The sequence below is a fragment of the Terrapene carolina genome, unplaced genomic scaffold, assembly GCF_002925995.2.
Source record: "Terrapene carolina triunguis isolate 2854851 unplaced genomic scaffold, T_m_triunguis-2.0 Scaffold662, whole genome shotgun sequence".
In the NCBI taxonomy this organism is placed as follows: Eukaryota; Metazoa; Chordata; order Testudines; family Emydidae; genus Terrapene; species Terrapene triunguis.
The window spans coordinates 1,587,691-1,612,464 of record NW_020665013.1 but is presented as its reverse complement, the minus strand read 5'-3'; the positions used below and the strand labels follow the sequence as shown (position 1 = coordinate 1,612,464).

The window sequence follows — 24,774 nt, the reverse complement described above, 5'->3', positions numbered from 1 at the left end:
CTCCCAGTCTCCCTGCCCTGCCAGTTCCAGTCTCCCCTGGCTCCCAGGCTCCTCCTCAGGTTACAGTTCTAGGGTCTTTTCCCACCCAGTTCCAGTCTCTCCTTCACCCCAACTCCTAGTCACAATCTGCATCTCCCCCATCAGCCTCCAGACCCAGTCTCCCCATTCTCCTTTTCCCAGTCTGGCCAACCCCTCCACCCCAGGTCAGGCTATCACCTCTCCATTTGAACTGACAGCTTCCTCCTCCATATTGCCTGGGCCCAGCAGAGAGATCACTGAGACAGGCTCCCTGCTTTCAGTTAAAATGTAAGAACATAAGAACGGCCATACTGGGTCAGACGAATGGTCCTTCTAGCCCAGTATCCTGACTTCTGACAGTGGCCAGTGCCAGGTGCCCCAGAGGAGATGAACAGAACAGGGCAATTTATCGAATGATCCATCCCCTGTCCTCCAGTCCCAGCTTTGGACAGTCAGATGTTTAGGGACACCTAGAGCATGGGGTTGTGCCCCTGACCATCTTGGCTAATAGCCACTGATGGACCAACCTATCCTCCAGGAACTGATCCAATTCTTTTTTGAACTCTATTAATTTCAGTCAACTCTTTGCCAGAGGATGTTGTGAAGGCCAAGACTGTGAAGACCAAGACTATAACAGGGTTCAAAAAAGAAATAGATAAATTAATGGAGGATAGGTTCATCAATGGCTGTTATTCGGGATGGGCAAGGATGGTGCCCCTAGCATCTGTTTGCCAGAAGCTGGGAATGGGCAACAGAGGATGGATCACTTGATGATTACCTTTTCTGTTCATTCCCCCTGGGGCACCTGGCATTGGCCATTGTCAGAGGACAGGATACTGGGCTAGATGGACCTTTGGTCTGACCCAGTATGGCCGTTCTTATGTTCTTATTGGGTGATCCCTGGTTGTTGTGTTATCTGAAAGGGTAAATAACACTTCCTTGTCAACTTTCTTCACACTATTCATGATTTTATCCCCTGTTAATTGGCTCTTTCTAAGATGAACAGTCCCAGTCTTTTAAATATATCTCTGTAGAAAAGCTGTTCCATAACCGTAATCATTTGTGTTGCCCTTCTCTTTACTTTTTCCGATTCTAATACATATATTTTTGAGCTGGGGCAACCTCAATTGCATGCAGTATTCAAGGTGTGGGCGTATTTATATAGTGGCATTATGATATTTTCTGTCTTATTTTCTATCCCTTTCCTAATGGTTCCTAATATTCTCTTAGCTTTTTTGACTGCTGCTGCACATTGAGCAAACTTTATCAGAGAACTATCCATGTTGTCGCCAAGATCTGTCTTGAGTGGTCACTGCAAATTTAGACCCCATTGTTTGGTATGTATAGTCAGGATTAGGTTTTCCAATGTGCATTACTTTACATTTATCAATATTGAATTTCATCTGATATTTTGTTGCCCAGCCACCAGTTTGATCAGATCCCTTTGTAACTCCTCATAGTCTGCTTTGGACTTAACTATGTTGAGTAATTTGTATCATCTGCAAACTTTGCCACCTCACTGTTTACCCCTTTTTCCAGGTCATTTATGAATATGCTGAAGAGCACTTGTTCCAGTACAGACCCCTGGAGGACACTACTATTTACCTCTCTCCATTCTGAAAACTGACCATTTATTCCTACCTTTTGTTTCCTATCTTTTAACCAGATTCTGATACATGAGAGGACTTTCCCTCTTATGCTTAAGAGCCTTTGGTGAGAGACCTTGTTAAAGGCTTTCTGAAAGTCCAAGCCAGCTCAAAAGCAGCCGGGAGAGGGCTCGCAGGGCAGGGGCCCAACATCAAGCTCTGGCAGGCCTTGGGAGATGGGAGGACGGGGAACACCATGCTGCAGGACTCATTGAAGAAAGCTACAGAGGCAGAAGGCAGGGCAGCCTTTTCCTTCCGCAGCACATGGCAGAGGACATGCGGGATGGGCAACCCCATATGCTGGGTGAGCATCCTAGAGTCCACTCTGTCCTGTAGCCCAGAAGGTCTCCAGTTTTGGAAACACCTGCCAGGACCAACCTCCAGCACAACAAGGGGACCTCCACCACCTGTGCCACAAGATATGGATTGTGGAACAGGGGTTCAGCAAGGAGCTCTAAACCCTCGGTGGCCACAATAGACTTGGCTTTGGAGACCAACTTCCAGATCCTGAGAAGGTCCTGGCAAAACACCGGCAACAGTGTGCCTTTGTTGCCAAGAAGGCTAATGACATATTGGGCTGCATTAGTAGGAGCAGATCGAGGGAAGTGATTATTCCCCTCTATTCAGCACTGGTGAGGCCACATCTAGAGTATTGCATCCAGTTTTGGGCCTACCACTACAGAAAGGATGTGGACAAATTGGAGAGAGTCCAGCGGAGGGCAACGAAAATGATTAGGAGACTGGGGCACATGACTTATGAGGAGAGGCTGAGGGAACTGGGATTGTTTAGTCTGCAGAAGAGAAGAGTGAGGGGGGATTTGATAGCAGCCTTCAACTACCTGAAAGGGGGTTCCAAAGGGAATGGAGATAGGCTGTTCTCAGTGGTGGCAGATGACAGAACAAGGAGCAATGGTCTCAAGTTGCTGGGGGGAGTTCTAGGTTGGATACTAGGAAAAACTATTTCATTAGGAGGGTGGTGAAGCACTGGAATGGGTTCCCTAGGGAGGTGGTGGAATCGCCATCCTTAGAGGTTAAGGTCAGGCTTGACAAAGCCCTGGCTGGGATGATTTAGCTGGGGGTTGGACTAGATGACCTCCTGAGGTCTCTTCCAACCCTAATCTTCTATGATTCTATGAACTCAGAGAGGTCTTGAGGGACAGCTCTCAGATGGAGATAAAAGAGCTGCCGGTCATATCACAGCCTTCGGAGGTAGCAGAGGAAGTCATGCTCTAACTGGCTCAGGAAGAGGAGGTTGCCAGGGCCAGGACCAAGGGGCTCCTCCGAAGTGGGGCCGGGGTCAAGTGCAGAAGGAGAATGGGGGGGGGGGCATCAAAATAAGCTTGGCACCAAGACTGGGATCTGTGGGAAGATGGTCGTCCCAGCCTGGGTCAGCTGGTGTCAGACCCAGGTTCCAGATCTCCCCAAGTTTTCTGGAAGGCTCCCCGTCACAAAGTCCACCCCACTGGCAACCAAGGAAGAAATCTCAAGCTCGGCACCAACTGGGGGGGACTGATGTTGATAACAAGGGAACCCACTGGCAACTTCCTCCACAATGGGCTCCTTTAAAGCGGGGAACAGCAGCAATAACATTCCCCCCCAAAACCTCCTCCTCAGCCAGTTCCACCCAGTGAACTTTCCTGGGGACACTAAATGGGGTGTAGCAGAAACAGCAGCATCCCCCTGAGAATGGTGAAGGGGGGGCCTCCTCCAAATCTGAAAGCATCAGCTGCCCCCCAGCCTGGTGCTTTCCCTTAACTCTGCGCCTGTCCCCCCTCTCCCTGCCCCCCCCGACCATCTCCCAAGCAACAATATCAAGTCAGCAAGCAAGATGGCATTTGCCAGCGGGGCCAGTGGCAGCACCTCTGGCTCTCCATCTTCCCTCCCAAGGGGGCACTCTCCATCTCCTGCCATTGCCACCTCCCACTTCAAGCCTGTGCACACTGGCCATAATGCTTGTCTGGGTGCAATGAGGAGGCTATCCCAGGCACCTGAGTGGGCTGAGAGGGAGGCTCTGGGGAGGGGCTGGCCCAGATATCATGGTTACAGTGGCTCTACTGGTGCCCTTCTGCACCTCGGGCGGGGGAGGGGGAAGGGAAGGGATTGAGAAGCAGGGAAGGAGGAGCAGGGGGGAACCTGTCCCTCCCCCGAGGGAAAAGGGCTCCCTGGGCAGGGGCTGAGGAAGCTGAACAGGGAAGGGAAGGGGAGCACAAGGGAGCCGTCTTCCCAACAAAAGGGAAGGGCAGGAGGAGAAAAAGGGGAATATGGGTGGGACAAACAGACCAAACAAACACAAGAGGGGAAGGGAGGGAAGGGAGAACACCAACCAAGCCAAAGCAAACCTACAACGGGAAGGGGCAACACTGCCGAGGACAGGCCTCCTCCCACGCTGGAGCTAGGGAACAAGACAAGAAAGCTGCTGCTGCTGCTGCTGGCAGAATGGAACCAGGCGGGGGGTGAGCGACACCCACAGCACCACCACCCCTCCCCCGGAAAAGCAGCAGGAGCAGAGCAGCCAGGCACCCTCCTCCAGCTCCAGCACCAGCATCAGCAGTGTTGGCCAGCTGGAAGCTGGGCCCAGTGCACAGGATGGACAGTGCTCACTTAGTGAGCAGCTATTTGATATCTTGTTTTCTCCGCATTGTTCAATGTACAGCCCCAGGCTTTAATTACTGCACCCTCTGCAAACCATGCTTCGAAGACAGAATTATTCATTTCCTCTGGGATTTTCCATAGCACTCATCACTAAAATATCGGAGTGCTTCACCAACATTCACAGCTCCCCTGTGCGATGAAGGGAATATGACCCCCAGTTTACAGATGGGAACTTGAGGCACACAGAGATTAAGGTAAAAAATATCCACTAATTTTGGGTGCCTGATGTGAGATGCTTAGGACCTGATTTTCCAGAGTTATATAGCATTATATAGCACTTTATCTGTGCCATGGACATCAGCTGCATCTGTGAGTGCTCATGTCTGTAAGTCAGACCCCAGAGTCTCAAGCTAGACATCTGAAAAATAGGGAACATACAATTAGTGACCACCTGTGAAAAGCGGGGCTCCCACAGACAAAAGTTTTCTTCTCTACACAGACTTGATTCATGCCTTGAACAACATCCATTCTATACACTGAATGCAGCTGGGGATCTTATGGAAAAAGTAGTACATGATCCCATAACTACAGACTATACCATACCATAATGCATACAATAAGGGGACTGAATTAAGGTTGTACAGACAATGGCTATACCGTGCCATTGACGAATTTGTAGAGCATGTGAATGATTAGGCTGGCCCAGAAGACGTGCAGCAGCTGCAAAACCATCAGGAGAGCATTCATGAAATAGTATCCGAAGAAGGGCTGGAAGGACACCATGGAACTATAGAATGAAGTATACAGCACCCTGCAATATAGCAAGAGACAAACTCAGTCACGAACAGGTATGAGATCTAAGCAGCAATAGCAAGAGGCCAACCTCAGAGTGTTCAGTTCCAGGTCTGGGTGGAAGTTCAGGTCAGTTCTGTTGTGCCAGTTGTGGCCTGTACACTGGATGAATGTCTTAAATTGTCCAAAGCAAATGAAAGGTAACAAACAATTAGGTCACCCTGACATATGAAACTATTTATCAAATAAGCAAAATTTGAAGATACAAAGTCTGATATAAATTGATGCATTTCATAGATTTTACTGCCAAAAGGGACCATTATGATCACCTAGTGCATAGGAAGGCCATAGAACCTCACTCAGTAAATCCTGTATCACATCCATAACTGAAGTGTGCACCTCAGAGAGCCCTCCAATCTTGAGTTAAAGACTTTCAGTAATGAAAAATCTATCAACTCTCTAGGCAACTTGTTCCAATGGTTAATTATCATCACTTAAATATTGGCACCTTATTTCCAGTTTGAATTTGTCTATCTTCAACTTCCAGCCACTGGATATCATTACACCTTGATCTGTGAGATTTAAGAGCCCTCTGCTATCAGAATTCTTTTCCCCATGTAGGCAATTGTAGACTGTGCTCAAGTCACCTCTTAATTTCGCCCTTGATAAGATAAATAGATTGAGCTTCTTAAATCTCTTACTGTAAGGCAGATTTTCCAGACCTTGAATCGTTCTTGTGACTCTTTTCTGAACTCTTTCAAATTCTTCAACATCTTTTTGAAGTGAGGACACCAGAACTGGATAGAATATTCCAGGAATGGTCCCATCAATATTGTATGCAGAAGCAATACCACCTCCCTACTACCTGATATTCCTATTCATACATTCAAACAGCACATTAGCCCTCTTACTCACAGCATCACACTGGGAGTTTAAGCCAAAAGAAATAATTAGGAGTTTTCAAGGCTCTTAGTAAGGTTAGGAAATTGCTATAGCAACAAACCCAGATGGTGTGAAAATTACAGGAAGGGTCCAGAGACACTGGATGTGTGTTTTACTTGTTTAATTTTAATGGGACAAGATTGCTAACCCTTCATGAACATTGATTTTCTGGGGGTCACTTAGGGCTAGTTCCCCAACAAGACAGAGGTGCTGAAACACCTTATTGTTAGGTCCTCTGTGGCCCAGTGGAACCATCAGCCCCAACCTGGGCACCCAGGCTCCCTATACAAGGTAGGAGGAAAGTTAGGCACCTAAGAAAGGGGGACACAGACGTCAGCAAGCTGAGTGGGGATCTACCTAACTTAGCCAGGAGGAAATCCCAGAGAGGGGTGTGACCTAAATCCCACCCGTAAAGGTAGTTAGGTGCCTAACTCTAGGCTGGAGGGGAGGTGCTTTGCTTGAGGCCCACAACCATGAACCTTCTCCTGGAATTAGGCGCCTAAACCAGGTCAGTTCTCTCTCTCCAAAAGCCACAAAAAGAGAGAGACTGTTACGCCTACCCCCCTTATAGCCAACAGCCCAGTGATTAGGGCACTCAGCTGGGATATGGGAGATCTGTTTTCAAACATCTGCTCTGCCTTATTTGGAGCAGGGACTGTAATTTGGGTCTCCCATCTCCTGAACACCAGGCTATTGGGGTTTCAGGTGTGGTTCTGTATCAATCTCTCCTGTTGAAGTTGTTCCACTTTGAATAAATAAATAGAGCAGGGACTAGACCTTGGGGCTCCAACATGTCAGTAATAACGGAAAAAAGTCAGAACCGTTCAATAAATATTCCTGCTCTGTATTTGGGGGGGAAATGGTGTAGTCGTGTCATATGATGATGGTGAAAACTTTCAATTTCAGCAGTAACACAGGAGGATATTAAACAGCAGCTACTAAACTTAGACATTTTTTAATTGGATAACTTATATGCAAGAGTTTTATAAGAGCTGGCCGAGGAGCTTATTTGACCACTAATGTTGATTTTCAGTAAGTTTTGGTACACTGGAGAAGTTCCAGAGCCTGGAAGAAACCTAATGTTGTGCCAAAATTTAACGAGAGTAAATGGGATGACCTGGGTAATTATAAGCCTATCAGTCAGACATCAATCCTGGGCAAGATGATGGAGAGGCTTATATAGGACTCAATAGAAAATTAAAGGAATGTAATACAACTAATGTCAATCAACATTGGTTTATGGAGAATAGATACTGTCAGACTAACTTGATATAATTTTTTATGAGATTACAAGTTTGGTTGATAGTGTTGATGTAAGGTATTTGAATTGGCATCATATGATATTTGATTAAGAAACTAGAATGATACAAAATTAACATAGCACACATTAAATGGACTACAAACTGGCTCACTGACATAGCTAAAAGTGTAACTATAAGCGAGGAATCATCATCAACTGGGTTATTTCTAGTGGGGTCATGCAGTGATTGGTTTTTGGCCCTGTGCTATTTAACACTTTCCTCAATAGCCTGTAATAAAACATAAAATCATCACTGATAAAGTTTGTGGATGACACAAAAACTGGGGGAAGTGGTAAATAATGAAGAGACCAGATCACTGATTCAGTGTGATCAGGATCACTTGGGAAGCTAGACACAAACAAACAATATGCATTTTAATTCAGCCAAATGTAAGTTATACAGCTGGGAACAAAACTGTCGGCCACAGTTACCGGGTGGGGGAATTCCATCCTAGGAAGCAGTGACTCTGAAAAGGATTTTGGAGTCATGGTTAAGGCTGAGAAAAATCACAGATTTTTTTGTTTAAATTCACGCCAGTGTCCCGAGTGAATGCTGGATTTTCATGGGATATGCACAGCCATTGAGTCCCTGCTGTATTGCTGCATTTTTTCCCAAATAGTGGGAAGGCAGAGTGGGCTTCCCCCTTCCCACCTCCTTGCTGAAGCTGTGCCTGTCCTGGGGGTTAGCAGGCTGGTTCCGTTGCGGACAGGGGTGGGGAGGTGGCAGGCCGATCCTGTCCTGGGGAGTAGCGGTGTGGGTCACTACATGGTGCTGGCCGGCTGGCTTAGCTCGGCTTGGGGCGGGACTTGACCCATGTTCAGCTTCGGCCCAGCCAGCTGCTGCTTCCTGTCCCGTCAGAGCTGCAAACGGGATTTTGCATGGGAGTTGGGAAGGGGGGAGAGGGGGAAATGTGTGGTGTCGGTGTTTGGTTTTTTTGTTTTGTTTTTCTTTTTCCTTGACAGGACTTTAGATGGGAAGACTATGACAGACACCGAGGCAGAAATGGTAGTGACCCAAGCAATGGAAGAGACAATGAAGAGGACCAGAAGTGGAAGCTGCAGGATGTACATGATCCTGGAGCAGGTACCTGAAAAAAGAGCTTTGTTTGTATGAAGTGCCGCCTGATAGAGCTGATGGAACAGAATATCTGAAGTTTGGAGATGCAGGTGGTAACTATGGTTGAGTTTCATAGGGGATTCAGGCAGATGATGAGGGATGGCAAGACAAGGCTGAAAGGAAATGTCAAGACTTGCAGATGCAGGCTGGACTGGAGAACTGTGACGGGAGACAGCTGGGTGAGGAAAGGGGCCAGTGGAAGCCCGTCACTACAAGAACCAGGCAGAGGAAAAGACTGGCTAGTGAAGGAGAAACAAAGCTCAGAAGCAGGTTTGCTGAGTTGGAGTATGAAGAAGGGGCACAGCAGCCACTAACAGAAGGTGTGAGGGCCAGGAGGAAGAGAAGAGTGGCTAGCCCTACAAGAAGAGGGGAAGAGTCAATGGAGATAGCCAGAGTTTGGAGCCCCAGTAGGACAGAGGATGACTCACAGAAGATTGCAAATGAGAACAAGAGACAAGAGGACTTGCAGCCTGAAAGAACAGGAGGAAGGCTGGAGAATCGCACCATCACCAGGAAGAGGCAGGTCTATGTGACTGGGGACTCCCTACTAAGAAAAACTGGCAGGCGTGTCACCAGAGCTGATCCAGAGAATAGAGGGGTGAGCTATCTGCCAGGAGTGAAGATACAGGATGTGGACCTGAGACGGAAGAAGGTCCTAATGGGAGCAGGAAAGAATTCACTGATTGTCCTTCACATGGGAACAAATGACACAGCTAGATTCTCACTGGAACACATCCAGGAAGACTATGCCAGGCTGGGGAAGATGCTTAAGGAAATGGAGGCTCAGGTGATCTTCAGTGGGATTCTACCTGTCCCTGGAGGAGGAGAATGAAGGCAAAACAAGATTATGGTAATCAATAGATGGCTCAGGCATATATGCATCCGAAGAAGTGGGTTGTAGCCCACGAAAGCTTATGCTCTAATAAATTTGTTAGTCTCTAAGGTGCCACAAGTACTCCTGTTCTTCAGGCATAAGGAGGGCTTTGGGATGTTTGACCACTGGAAGGCATTCATGGACAAACGACTGTCTTCATGGGATGGACTTCACCTGAATAGGGAGGGAAATAGACTTCTGGGATGGAGGTTGGCACAACTGATTAAAAGAGCTTTAAACTAGGAACTTGGAGGAGATGCTCATGTAATCTCCACGTCTGATTTTAACATTGAGAGGGAGGAAGATCAAGTAAGAGAGGATACGGCAATGGAGAAAGGAACAGCAGTGGGTAGGAGAACGGACATCAAGAGGAAAGGTTGTGCTGATACCAATGACACTAACAGTCAGGTAGGTGATACTGTCTGAAGAATGACTGTACCCAAATGGGTGAGGAATGTGAGCGAAGTCAAGCAGCAACAACTAAGATGTCTGTACCCCAGTGCAAGGAGCCTGGATAACAAAATAGAGGAATTAGAAGTACTGGTGCAGGAAGTGAAACCAGATATTAGAGGGATAATAGAAACACGGTGGAATAGTAGTCATGGCTGTAGCACAGGTACTGAAGGGTATGTGCTGTTCAGAAAAAAACAGAATAAAGGTAAAGGTGGTGGAGAAGCTCTGTATATTAATGAGGAGATAGACTGTAAAAAAAATAGAAATGATGGAATGGATAAAACAGTCTGTTTGGGCCAAAATCACTTTGGGGAAGAAAGCTACTAGAGGTTCCCCTGGGCTATGCTTGGGGTGTGCTACAGACCCCCAGGATCTGATGTGGATCTGGAGAGAGACCTCTTTAATGTTTTTAATGAAATAAATACTACTGGGAATTGTGTGATTATGGGAGACTTTAATTTCCCCAAATATAGATTGGAGGACAAGTGCTATTAATAATGGTAGGACCCAGAGATATCTGGATGTGATAACTGACAGATTTCTTCACCAAATAGTCACTGAATCAACAAGAAGAGATGCCATTTTAGATTTGGTATTGGTGAGTAGTAAGGACCTCACAGAAGAACTGGGGGCAGCCTTGGTTCAAGTGATCATGAGCTAATTCAGTTTAAACTAAATAGAAGGATAAACAAAAATAGATTTGCAACTAGGGGCCTTGATTTTAATAAATTAAGGGAATTCTTATGGAATTGGACTGGACAGAAGAACTCAAGGATCTGAATGTGGAGGAGGCTTGGAATTACTTTAAGTCAAAGTTGCTGACGCCTGCATCGCAAGCAAGCAGAAAAAATTCATAGGGAAGGGTTGCAGACCAAGCTGGATGAACAAGCATTTTAAACAGGTGAGTAAGAGAAAGCAGAAAGCCTACCAGGAATGGAAGATGGGATGATCAGCAAGGAAAGATACCACTTGGAAGTCAGAAAGCGTAGGGAAAAAGTGAGAACTGCCATAAGCCAAGCAGAGTTGGACCTTGCAAAGGAGATTAAAACCAACAGTAAAATGTTCTATACTCATATAAATAAAATGAAAACAAGGAAAGAAGAAGTGGGACTGCTAATCACTGAGGATGAGGTGGAGATTAAAGATAATCTAGGCATGGCCCAACACCTAAACAAAGGGAGGTTAATAGTGGAGTTCCTCGGGGATCGGCCTTGGAACCGATCTTATTTAACATGTTCATTAATGTCCTCGGCACAAAAAGTGGGAATGTACAAATAAAATTAGCAGATGACACAAAGTTGGGGGGTATTGTCAATGCGGAGGAGGACCAGAATATCATACAAGAAGATCTGAATGATCTTGTAAACTGGAGTAATAGAAATGTGATGAAATGTAATAGCGCAAAATGCAAGGTCATGCACTTAGGGACTAAAAGCAAGGGGGTTTGCTATAAGCTGGGGATATATCAGTTGGAAGTGACAGAGGAGGAGAAAGACCTGGGTCTATTGGCTGATCACAGGATGACTCTGAGCCCCCAGTGTGAAGTGGCCGTGAAAAAGGCTAATGAAGTCCTAGGATGCATCAGGCAAAGTATTTCCAGTAGAGACAGGGAAGTGTTAGTACCATTATACAAGGCACTGGTGAGACCTCATCTGGAATACGGTGTGCAATTCTGGTCTCCCATGTTTAAGGAAGATGAATTTGAACTGGAACAGGTGCAGAGAAGGGATACTAGGATGATCAGAAGAATGGAAAACCTATCTTATCAGAGGAGACTCAAAGAGCTTGGCTTGTTTAGCCTAACCAAGGAAAGGAAAGGGAAGGGGGCAGACAAGCGAGCAGGCAGGGATAGCTCAGTGGTTTGAGCATTGGCCTGCTAAACCCAGGGTTAGGAGTTCAATCCTTGAGGGGGCCATTTAGGGAACTGGGGTAAAAATTTGTCTGGGGATTCATAGATTCTAGGACTGGAAGAGACCTCGAGAGGTCATGGAGTCCAGTCCCCTGCCCGTATAGCAGGACCAAATACTGTCTAGACCATCCCTGATAGACATTTATCTAACCTACTCTTAAATATCTCCAGAGATGGAGATTCCACAACCTCCCTAGGCAATTTATTCCAGTGTTTAACCACCCTGACAGTTAGGAACTTTTTCCTAATGTCCAACCTAGACCTCCCTTGCTGCAGTTTAAGCCCATTGCTTCTTGTTCTATCCTTAGAGGCTAAGGTGAACAAGTTTTCTCCCTCTTTCAGGATTGGTCCTGCTTTGAGCAGGGGGTTGGACTAGATAACCTGCTGAGGTCCCTTCCAACCCTGATATTCTGTGTGTTTATTTATCAAAGGGAAAATAAATCAATCATTTTTAAAATTATCCCAGATTCAACAGGGTCAGGACCCAGTGGGATCAACCTTGCCCCCCAAGGAGCTTTGAACTACTCGATGGGAGCTGGGCAAGCCAGGCAAGTCCCTGGTGACTCTGGAATGCTCCATGGAAGGCGCATTTGAAGAAAACCCGAAGAAACCTGCAGTAAAGCCGAGGCTCACCTGCATGGGAAAACGATGAGCCGAGTAACAAGGAAAACGGACGAGAAAGTTAAGAAGAGAAGGTGGCTTGCACGTCTCCAGTTCAAGTAATGAAGCAACTTGGTTAGCTGGGGAGAGAAGAAACAAGCCATTATTGTCAGCCAGTGTGTGATAGCACCGTGAACACCCACACAGCACAGTGAGGCACAGTGCGACATTCAGCCCTCAATCTCAGAGGCCAAAGAAGGGTAATAGGAATTTAACTCCCTTTTCAGACCTGCAGGCAGCACATCCTGGACAAGGTGGAGACCCTAAGTAAGTGCAGGAAATTACATTTCCTGAGAGAGGTGGAACTCTTTACATACTATGCCCTGAATTTTATTTAATAAAGTACTTTCAGGTGTTTTCCAGAGAGTTTTTCCTGCTCCAGGGACCATGTTTATCTAGGTCTTTTCAGCAGCGAGAAACTAACTTTCACCTGTCTGACCTGCTTGTGTCTTCATTTACCCCAGGGCAAAATGAGTGTACAATGCTCTGACATCAGAATGGCAGCATTTTGCCCTCACTTTGCACAGGTATCACTGGTGACACAAGGTGCCAGGCACAGAGAATCAGACCCAATAATAGTAATTCCTTCTAAAGCTGCTACTTGTCTAGAAAAAGCACCAAATCATGAATCACCAAACAAGCTGGAGAAGTAGTAATATGTATCCATAAATTCTTTTACTTGATAATTAACACAGACTTTATACGTCTATAAGCTATAAGGCAGGGGACAGCCTGGTCATTTTAATTCTAATGCTTATAAGAGAGAACATGCCCAGGTTTGTAAACTGTGTAAGTGTCTAAACTACAGTGAGTCTGCTGTATAATGTTTGCTTGGGATTGGACTACATGTTCACCCAGCTAACTAGAAACAAGTTTCAAACTCTTGGTGATTGCTAGGTATTCTGAGACTTTGAACTGCATCCATGCAGTGTGCGTACACCCACTCTTTGCGGAGAGGGACTCAAGCCAGCATGTACAGTAAAACAGAAGGAAACATTCCTAAGGCTGCACATAACCAAATTTCCCACTGGCCACTGATTTTGGGCATCCAGCTTGTGACACCTGAGTCTGATTTTCAGAGGTAATGAATGCCCACAGCCCCACGTGAAGTCAATGGGAGCTGCAGGGGCTCAGCAACTATGAAATTGAGGGGTTTAAAGTTAGGCACCCAAAAACTGGGGCATGCATAGTCAGTGGTGACTTTGGAAAATTTGGGCCCAAGTATCTATATAATCTAATCAAATGTCACCAGAAGCTGTCACTCTTAAAAAGATAGTGACAGTAATTTGGAAGTTCTAGTAGAGATTCCATAGTGAAGATTGTGCTGAAATTTACACTCAAAGCAGGACTAAAATCCCTCTATTTCACAATTTAATAAATAAAATAAATAAAAAATAAATAAATACAATTTCTAAATTTGACATAATTGCTCATCGGAGGACAGTTGAATCGTCTAGGTTATTTCTTTGGTGAAATACTCTGACTTTTCCAGAATGAAAGTTGAGTTAGTTGGAAGTGGAGTCACTTGTGTTGCTATGCACGTGTGTAAGAGAGAGCAGGATCAGAACCTAACATTGTCCGACACAAGAGACTGAACTATTTCACCCAACACAAAATGCTGCTTAGAGTTCTTTTTAAAACTTTTTTCTTAGCATTTCTTTTTAGAGATAACAAAATAAAATGCAGGGGACTGGACTAGACGACCTCTTGAGGTCCCTTCCAGTCCTCCAGTTCTATGAAAATAAACCAAGAAAATGGAGACAGCATGGAAGGGATATTGCAATGTATCCATTACAGTGCAACAGGAGTATATGTTCTAAGAAAGGAAGCCAAAGTGCCATTGCCAGGGCCGGATCCAGGCACTAGCCTAGCAAGCAGGTGCCTGGGGTGGCCAATGAAGAGGGGGGCTGCATGTCCAGCCGTTTGGCGGTGGGGCCATCACTCCCTCTCGGAGTGAAGGACCTGCCGCCGAATTGCCGCCTTAGAATGAAGCGGCGGTAGAGCTGCCGCCGCTTGCGATGAGGCTTTTTTTTTTTTTCCTGCTTGGGGCGGCAAAAAACGCTAGAGCTGGCCCTGGCCACAGCTATTTTATAACTAGTGAATAACCTACCTCTAGGAGAGCAGTAGAAGAAACATGGAGCAACATCACCAAAGACCCAATCCGGAGGTAATTGGCACAGTACGAGTAACTGATCAGGATGATGGTAGTTGCGTGGTGCACCATTTGTTCCTTAAAGTCCTGGAATAAGAAGACAGATTGAGTTCCAGTTTTGTGACAAACTGCAGGTACCGGCACAAGGGCTACCACTGCTTTTCCAGTGTTTAGAAACTATCTCTAGATAATCTAAATTCTCTAGATGTACTGGGATCTCACCTGGCTTCCCAGAACATGACATGAGTTAGATGCAGAAAAATGACTTTGAGAATATGGGCATGGATACACTTGCAGCTGTAGAGTGCTTTGAGTTAAACCAGCCCTTGGAGACTGCACAGGGAAAGCACTGTCAGCTGCAAGCGCACTGGCATGGCCACATTTGCAGCGGCATTGGGAGTGGTGAATTATGGGAAGCTATCCCACAGATCACCTCTTCCCATTATAGCGCTGTGGCTTGTGGGAAGGGGGCACAGGAGGTGTGGGGCATTCTGGGTCCTGTTCCAATGCCCCGTGATGCATCGCTTTGCATCCCAGTAAAACCTGTGCTTCCGTCCACATTTGGCACCATCTTTCAATGTTTTTTGTATTGCGTCCTCGGTCTTCCCTTTCTGTTTGCGGGAATGGATCCCGAACTGCTGAGGAATATGCTGATGGGTCTCGCCAGCATGTCATGAATTGCAGTCGAGTTACTCCTTAAGCTACAAACTGACAGTGAGGAGTCCGATGATGTCGACTCACATAACACATACAACACGAGATTGCTTGTGGCATTCATGGATATGCTCACCACAGTGGAACGCCACTTTTGGGCTTGGGAAACAAGCACTGAGTGGTGGGATCACATTGTCATGCAAGTCTGGGATGATGAGCAGTGGCAGCAGAACTTTCGCATGAGAAAAGCCACTTTCATGGGACTGTGTGGTGAGCTCGCCCCCACCCTGTGGCACAAGGACATGCGATTGAGAGCTGCCCTCACGGTGGAGAAGCCGGTGGCTATTGCAATCTGAAAGCTGGCAACTCCAGACAGCTACCAATCGGTCACTAACCAGTTTGGAATGGGAAAGTCGACCGTTGGAATCGTTTTGGTACAAGTGTGCAGGGCCATTAATCGCATCCTGCTCAGAAGAACCGTGACTCTGGGCAACGTGTGTGACATTGTGGCTGGCTTTGCACAAACGGATTTCCCTAACTGCGGAGGGGCGATAGATGGGACGCATATTCCAATTCTGGCACCAACCCACCTAGCCTTCGAGTACGTTATTCGGAAGGGCTATTTCTCTATGGTTCTCCAGGCGCTTGTGGATCACCATGGGCATTTCATGGACATTAACGCAGGCTGGTCCGGAAAGATGCATGACGCACGCATCTTTCGGAACACAGGCCTGTTCAGGAAGCTGCAAGGCGGGACTTTCTTCCCAAACCAGAAGATCGCTGTAGGGGAAGTCAAAATGCCCATTGTCATCCTTGGAGACCCCGCTTACCCTTTAATGCTGTGGCTCATGAAACCCTACACAGGGAGCCTTGACAGCTGCAAGGAGCGGTTCAACAACAGGCTGAGTCGGTGCAGAATGACTGTGGAGTGTGCTTTTGGCCATTTAAAGGGCCGCTGGCGCTGTCTGTATGGGAAGCTGGACCTGGTCAATGACAACATCCCCACGGTTATAGCGGCGTGCTGTACCCTCCATAACATTTGTGAAGGGAAGGGTGAAAGCTTCACTCAGGCATGGAACTCGGAGGTTCAACACCTGGAGGCTGAATTTGAACAGCCAGAGAGCAGGGCAAAGGGGCTCAGCCGCTCTGTACTTTGGTGCCAGCGATCCGCATTCTGCTGGCGGAGCCTCCTTTCACTTTCCTGCCACTCCTGCACTTTTTGATTTTCATTCATTGATTTGTATGTGTTATGCAAGTCGACACTGTCGGACTCCTCACTGTCAGTTTGTAGCTTAAGGAGTAACTTGACTGCAATTCATGACATGCTGGAAAGACCCATCAGCATATTCCTCAGCAGTTTGGGATCCATTCCTGCAGACAGAAAGGGAAGACAGAGCACGCAGTACAAAAAACGTTGAAAGATGGCGCCAAATGTGGACGGAAGCACAGGGATTGCTGGGATGCGAAGCGATGCATCACGGGGCATTGGAACAGGACCCAGAATGCCCCGCACCTCCTGTGCCCCCTTCCCATAAGTCACAACGCCAGAATGGGAAGAGATGCTCTGTGGGATAGCTACCCATAATGCACCACTCCCAATGCCGCTGCAAGTGCTGCAAATGTGGCCACGCCACTGTGCTTGCAGCTGACCATGTGAACACACAGCAGCGCTTTCCCTGCTGCGGTCTCCGAGGGCTGGTTTAACTCACAGCGCTCTACATCTGCAAATGTAGCCATGCCCTTAGGTGAAACCAGTGCATTTTTCCTGTGTAGACAAACCCTTAATTCATTTTAAATCAGGCTTATTTTGATTTAACTTAAATGGATTAGTCCTGGTCTAAACACAAAATTGTGTCAGTTCACCTAAAGGTGTGATTTTAAACCAATGTAGCTAACCTGGGGCCACTTTACTTGTGAACACTCTTAAAGCTATTTAAACCTGATTTATATCAATTTAGCTTGTGCCTGTAAATTACAGGTGCAATGTAAACCCATATATGCCAGGTTTAAAGTGATATAAGTGGATGCAGAGGGGTAAGTACTGGTCTAACTAAATTGTTTTGAAACCAAATTTAAATTAAACTGGTGCAACTTCTGAATGTAGACCAACCTTTAGGAACAGGTTTAAGTGAAACTGAAATAAGAGTGTCTACACAGGGGTTTGCACTGGCTTAACTAAATTGGTACAAATCTCTGTGTAGACACATCCCTCTAGCTGAAGTGCCCTGTGGAGTGTGGCTGTCTTGAAGGGCCATGAATTGATACGCTCTCAAATAAATTTGTTAGTCTTTAAGATGCCACAAGTACTCCTCATTCTTTTTGCTGATACAGACTAACACGGCTACCACTCTGAAACCTGTCTCTTTGAGTTAGCTCAGTCCCACAGATTTATATATCTTGACATTAAATTAAAAACTTTTCTCTGCTGAAATGGATAGATTTGCCCTCCTGTCAACACTGAGTGGGGAAAATTAACCCTCTAAGGAAAGGGATAATTTCTGTCTGCATCTATCTATTGATCCATACTGAACTTACCACACTAGAATCTAAGCATCTCCCAAACTGGCCTTTGAAGGGCGGGTCTATAGGATGCAGAGCGTTTAAAACAGATTGGGGTGAATCTCCCCACAGCCTGAAGTGCGGGTCACTGACAGACTGATGAGGCAGATAGGAGACAGTTGTGAGGGTGCAGAGCTGAAAGAAGTGGGAGGGTGCTGGATAGGTCCCTGACTTTGTTACTTTGCATCGGACCCCAGATAACGACTGGCTGGCCAGTCATATCTCACACATCGCTGTCTAGAATCTGAGTACTTCCTCTCACCTTTCTTTTCACATCAAAGGCCATGGTGAAAGTCAGTGCCAAGGCAAAGGAGAGCTCCATCATGTAGTACCAGTACATAGAGTGCTGTAGTGGCTGCAACAGCAAAACAAAGAGGCTTAGTTAATGCATAAACCGTGGGGAAGGGCAGATAGCAAACGTATTCAGCTCTGGTTCTCTTTGCAGCGGTGTCTGAAACCATTTACTGGGGCCTAGGGAATTCAGTAAGCAGCCATAGCAGTGATTAAAGAGTGAATCAGTAGAGCTGTGTGGGAAATTGTTTATCTGTTCTGTGAAAAATTTTGAGATTTTAAATCCCCCCCCGTCTGTATTGAGATGAACCTGACTCCTTTAGATGGAAAAATATATCTGAGAGGGAGACACATACCCCCAGCCACAACCCCAGAAGAGCCAACTGCCCAGCAGGGCTCTTCCTTGGAACATGGATGACCCAGATTCAAGTCCCTCCTCTGCTAGATTTAGACCAGGGACTTGAACCAGGGCCTTTTCCACCCCAGCTGAGTGCCCTCACTACTGGCCTCTCTCATTGTAATCAGAAATTCTAGGATGCACAACATTTTGTTTTTGCCAAATTGGAATTTTCTGTTTTGTTGAAAAATTCCCAACCAGCTCTATGGCTCCGAGACTAGTGGTCCAGAGTTTGGCACTGGGATCACTGAGGTCCCAACAGTTGTTTCTCTTTCAGTACCTACAAGCTGATATGCTACAGCTATTTATTATACGACATGAACCCGCTCCTGCCCCTCCTGCATTAATAGGGTGTTAAAGCTGCATAGTCAACACTTGAGATTTATTATAGTGCCTTGATTCAGGGGTCTGTCCCCAGGGAACAGCTTGGTTAAGAGAAGGAATAGGGCTAGGTTAAAAAGAGATTCAACAAATTGGTGTAAGAAACAATACAACTGAGGGAACAAAAGAGTAATAGTAATAAGGTTATACAATTACATGGTCCAGTAAGGGGTGCAGTTTATTTCTACCAAATCAGTAGGTTGTTTTAAACTTGTTTCTATTCTTTTAAAACACTGCCCAGTTCTGTATATTACATTAAAAAAACAACCCTCCATTTAAAGGGTCGCAAAGTCAAACACTCAAAAGTCAGGAAGTGCCAGGATTAAGACTGCCTTTGCAAACTTACTTCAGCTCCTTTGTATGTATGGATTAAGATACAGTCTTTAATTATGTAAGCAGAGTCAGGATGAGCTCTACCCTGACATCTGGTGGTGAATTATGACAAGTGTGGAAAAGAACTCCAGGGGCTGATCTTGTTTGCATAGGCACACCCACTCGCCTGGGATGAAACACAGCAACTGAAAGTGGTTACTTTGGCTGGTGTGGGATCCCCAGTTTCTCTATTATTGGGGCAGGAAGAATAAAGCTTTGTTATCCTGATTCTGTGAATCAAGGCCAGTGGAACTGTTGTATGACAGAAGGACTGAGTGAGTCCTTCACCATTACCTAAGTAGCACTTGCTTGACAAGGGGCATGGGTTACAAAACCCAGTGAATTGAGAGAGGATGGGGATAGATATTTGTATCTGATGGCATGGGCCCCCTCTGAGGGTTTGAAACACCAATTGCACCGCCTCCTCTCTCCACTGTTGAATGTCAGAGCTAACTTTGATTCCCTTAGGAGTCTAGTTACAGGCTGCTGAGCTGAATTCACTTTGGGCCAATGGTGCACCAGCACTGGGGCTCCCCTACTATGAGCTGAAATCGCTAAGAGCTGAAATCACAAAAGAGCTGATGTTATTAAGAGCTGATATCACTGAGTGCTGTGTTAACTAGTGGGGGAGCCTGAAGCTATATTGCTCAGCAGCTGGCGGAGCAATTTGTGGGGACGACTGGAGGAGCAGCGAGCGGCGTGGAGCCTTGTGGGGCCGGTTGGAGTGGCCCAAGGAACGGCGAGCGGAGCTGTTTGCGGGGACAGCTGGAACGGCTCACAGGTTGGGGAGCGGAGCGGAGCAGCTTGTAGAGCGGAGCAGTTCGTGGGATGGCAGGAAAGTGGATTGGCTCGTGGTAAAGGCTGCGGCGGAACCCCCATGGAGAAACAGACGGCTGGCCAGCCTCGGATCACGTAAGGTGCCCCTTAACACCCTGCGTGCCCCCCCTTTTACTCTGGGGCTGCACTGACCAGGGACAGAGACTTTGGGGGTTGTTGGACTTTGGGTGGTTGCTGGACCCAAGAGACTTTGGGAGTGTTGGACTTTGGGGACTCTGGGTGATTTTTGGGTTGCTGGATTCAAGAACCAAAGGGAAAGGACACAGCCCAATTTGCTGGGGTGGGTTTTGCTCATGGTTTGTGTTATGAATCCTGTTTGTGGTGTTTTTCCAATTTTATGCTGATGTCGTTTACCTCATGTTATTAAACATTTTCTGCTACACTCAGTCTCTGTGCTTGCGAGAGGGGAAGTATTGCCTCTTAGAGGTACCCAGGGGGGTGGTATGTAATTGTCCCAGGTCACTGGGTGGGGGCTCGAGCCGGTTTTGCATTGCGTTATTGAAACGGAACCCCTAGATACAGAACCCGGCCCTTGTTACTGCCAACTAGATGGGCAGAAGGGTTACAATTACATGATCACATGCGATTTTTGCCCCAGGAGCCCTTTTCAGCACTTCTAAGTCTAAATACATAAATAATTTTGCTTTAGATTTAAACTGTTGATATTCAATAATATTTAGCATCTTATTAGCAGGTTGCCTCTGCAGATCTCAAAGCATTTTTACAAAGATGTTTATCTGAAGAATATCACTTTAAAGACAGGAAAATTGAGGAGCAGGGAATAGGCACTTGCACCGTGTCACACAGCATGTCTGTAGTAGCTGAAGTCACAGAAAAAGCCCAGGTCTCCTGACTCCTAGTCCCACACTAGTGCTCCAGCCATGGGGACATGCTGCCTAGAGCTGACTGAGAAAGGAAGGGGATACAGAACTGACATTTCCATCCAATGAGGCCCTGTTGGGACAGATCATAGCATTCCCAGGTTCCACTGCACTTGAATACCCAAGGGCAAAAACTAGTTGTCTCTCAGTAACCAAGGTTTCCATTTAATCAATAGAACAGACATCATCCCATCAAAGGTTAAGTGACATCATCCCCTTAAGTTAAGTAACATTAACGACATTGGAAACCACAGCATATATGTTTTAACCCCTATAGATGGGGTATATAGGTTTTGCCCAGTACTGGAGATTAACAGGTTAAATTCATCTCTCTGAATAAGCCAGAGAAGGCACCTGTATCAAGGGAGTGATGCAAGTTAAGCTGTGGGTGCTTCCTCATCAAGAGGACCAAAGCAGATTGGTTTGGGGAAGCCTGTGTCAGGCTCGGGGAAGATGTTAGGCAGAGTGTGCTGAGATGTCCCTAAATCAGACTGGAGAAGCCTGTATCCCCAGCACATCCTCCAGCAGCTGGGAGAGGGCACTGTTTGCCTTCCCATGCTCTAAGAAATCTTTGTGAACCCTGACGAAAGTGACTTGTTTGTGTTTTATTCACCATTAACAGGATCCTTCTTATCACCTCAGATTAGTTTGTCCCCCAATGCTTGCAGGAGTGCAGAGCTGGCTAAGTCCTGACATGGCCACAGCCCTTTTACATCTCTCCCCTCTTGTGAATGTCTGAACAGCCATTACACCAATGGGATGCAGACTTGCAGAAGGCCCAGCTATGTTCAGCTCCACGGGGGAAATGTACTTGCCCTTGGAGGTGATTCTGCTTTTACCACGTAGGATCTTTTTATTACACTGATTTGAATGACCTGTCTGTGGAAGTGGGTGTCTACACAGAGTCACACCTCTGCTGACTGAAGGGTTAGCCTGCCTGTTAACAGGTGATTGCATTCTTTGGACTCAAACCTAGACCTGCCGTGCATACCAGTCTGTCCATGGCACATGCTGTAACTCTTCTGTAAAGAGCCCTCTGGAGGTCTACCTTAAACAGTACAGGATAAGGGGTGCATCCAGCTGCTTGGTACAGGTCCTGACAAAGACCAAGAGACTATGTGAATCTTCTGAGTTGCTGTTACATGGACCAACACGCCTGGATGACTTACCTGCTGTGGATACCCCACCCAGCATTCTCTTGGGTCCCAAAACCAGGGCTTCTGTAAAGAAACAGTGTAATCTAACTGTGAGAATGCCAGAAACATTCCTCTCCCAACCAGCTGGGTAATGAATTAGGCCTGTTCCCATTATAGATTATATAATAGTACAAAATGGAGGTGCTTGTTTTGACCCCATCATAAAGGATGCATTCTGAAACAGTCTTACAATAAGATTTTCCATTAGACTACATTAAGCTCCTGCTTCTTTTAATATGTGGATGGCCTCGCAGGGTGAAATGTCTGTGTTAGCTTTTATGCCCTTTGAACTTCCTGTGTAGTTTTTGGGTGATTTAAAAATGTTTTCCCCTAGTAGATAGACTGGAAAGTACTTCTTCATCCTTCTGTGACACAAGCACATCATCTTGCTTCTCTCCAAGTACAGAACAGAAATATGTATTGAACATGTTTGCATTTTGTGCATCATTGCTAGCAAGGTAGGGTGGGTTCTGATTACATACTCACATCATACAAGACCACAAGTCCAGTGCAGAAGGAAATGAGGTAACACAAAGAACTCCAACTAAAAGCAAGTAAGAAAAGAACAAAGGAAATTAGAAGTTCAGAGGTCAGGCTCAGCTTTTCTGGCCACCCCTAGTGTCAGTCATTCGTGCAACCACTGACCTTAGCGAATACATACTTGCACAGCATATAGCACTCAAATGAGCTCCACTTGATAGCAGAGCTCTAGGTGCACTTTATTCCCTCAGTCACAAAAAAGGAGCAACATGTAATACTGTATATAACTGCTTATAATGCACAGTAGTGTATCTTGTATCACTTCCATCAGCCTTGGCCCACTGCTCCATATTCTCTTCTAATAAGCCCAGTCTAAATTTCCTTAGCCCTAGTACATACTGTCAAACTGAAGTACTGCTGATAGGAACTGTCAGTAATGGTTGTGAGCTCACCATGGTTTAAATGGAAGTATAGACTAGAACACATCATATTCACCACTGGTTGAGTTGCCACTCTCATGACAACTATAGTCACCAATGGTTCTATTACACAATGTAGACAAGGCCTTAGGGGGCAGTTTGGGGTAGGGCTTGGTATATTTTGGTTTCAGAAGCACCAGGCAGCCAAGTTTCATTTGTGGAGGATGAGGTGGGAGTGACCATCTGTGTCACAGGCAAGCAGACAGATGAAGGAGATTTGGTGGAGAGGATGCTGTTGGGCTTGGCAAGGAGGCAGCATAGTTTCCTGGGAGCCAAGAACTTCTGTGCTCTAGCTCTGTGCAGCTGCTTACTCCTGCTCAGAGCAGATGGAGCCCAAGCTGGATGGGAGTGCAAGGAATGGGTGATCATGCCCTGGCCAGGACAACTGAGGGGGCACAGGACATGCTGTAATGTGTTGCTGGTAGAGGCCAGTAGTGAATAAGCATTGCTGTGGAGCACACCCTCTGAGGGGGGGTCTGAGGCACTAGCCTTTCTGGGTGGGGTGCAGTTTATGCAGCACCCCCCCAGCTCATAGCTGTGCCTACAGGCACAGCATCATGAACGGGAGAAGGGAAACAGCTGGTAGTTGGGAAGACAGGTAGGGTCAAGAGAGGGATTTTTCAGGTTACAGGATAGAATGTATGTTTGAAAGCAGAACCTGACGAGAAAACTCAATTGAAGGTAAGGGAACCTGGATGAATTATGGGTGAGGAGGGTAAAAGCAGGTGGGGACAGGGCAGGCAGGGCTGGCCTTACCATGAGGCGAACTGAGGCGGCCGCCTCAGGTGCCAGACTGTGTGTGTGTGGGGGGAGGGGGGGTGCCACTAGGACCAAGAGTGTAGAAAATTGTATCTGCTGCTGTTGCATATGTATTCTCTCTGCTCTAGATGCACAGAGGTGGTGGAGTGCTGTGCTGGAGGAAGGAGGGCACAAGAGACATAACAGGCAGGCAGGAGAAAAGGTGAGAGGGAATAACAGAAAGCAGCAGGAGCTGCAGGGAGAGAGAGGAGGAGGAGCCTCTTATGTACCTCTCCAGCACCCCCAGGAGCCTGGACTGATTCACACCAGCTTCTCAGGGAGCTTCCTGTTTCCTGCTGCTTCCCTGAACCCACTTGAGGAGAACAGGCAGTCAACTGAAGTAGTAGGAGCCAGTTAGGCCCTTAAGACGCTGATATCTTCCCTTACTCAGGGCCCGCTACCAGCCTGCTTATTTGTCCCCTTCAACTGAGTGTTGAGAGCCACTATAGCTGGCGCAGAACAGCAGTCATGAGTGAAAGAAGAAAATGCCCCTCTGGGGCAGCATTCAGAAAAAGAAAGAAAGCAAAGGAAGCTTTTCTATCTAAGCAGGAAGGAGCTCACGGTGAGCCTTCCAGCCCCAGTGAGGATGTGAGTGGTGAGGAGATGCCTGATCTAGTTAGTCAGAGTGCAGGTGACCTGGCAGCTACTGCAGCATCCATATCTCCATCTCAAATGGATGTAACCAGGCACATTCCTGAAGAAAAGTGTAGATCAGAGAAGAGTGTGGTGGAGGTGCAAGAAACAGCTGCTGCTGAGTTTAGTTCCTTAAGTCTAGATGATCCAGGACTGGGGACCCACTTGAGCAGTAGCCTGAGGGACGTCCTTGTACTGCATGGGCCACAGCAAGAGAAAAGCTTCATGTTCCCCAAAGACAATGAAAATAGAAGTTTCCATCCAACACATTACTGGCATGAAATCCCCAATGGTGACAAAGTGGAGAGGCCATGGTTTATGTACTCAAAAACCCAGAATCCTGCCTCCTGTTTTTGTTGCA

At 46.6% G+C, this 24,774-nt stretch overlaps 1 protein-coding gene across 1 annotated transcript in view; it reads right to left on the bottom strand.

The window, feature by feature from the left end:
• Positions 1–24,774, bottom strand: part of LOC112118319 (ceramide synthase 4-like) — a 47,468-nt gene that overhangs the window by 1,325 nt on the left and 21,369 nt on the right. Inside the window, exons 4-9 of the mRNA XM_029913474.1 lie at positions 22,510–22,567; positions 21,997–22,047; positions 17,931–18,023; positions 14,414–14,542; positions 12,277–12,383; positions 4,914–5,067 (exon numbers count right to left, since the gene is read on the bottom strand). Coding sequence (XP_029769334.1) covers positions 4,914–5,067; positions 12,277–12,383; positions 14,414–14,542; positions 17,931–18,023; positions 21,997–22,047; positions 22,510–22,567 — 592 coding nt within the window. The remainder of the gene's footprint in view (positions 1–4,913; positions 5,068–12,276; positions 12,384–14,413; positions 14,543–17,930; positions 18,024–21,996; positions 22,048–22,509; positions 22,568–24,774) is intronic.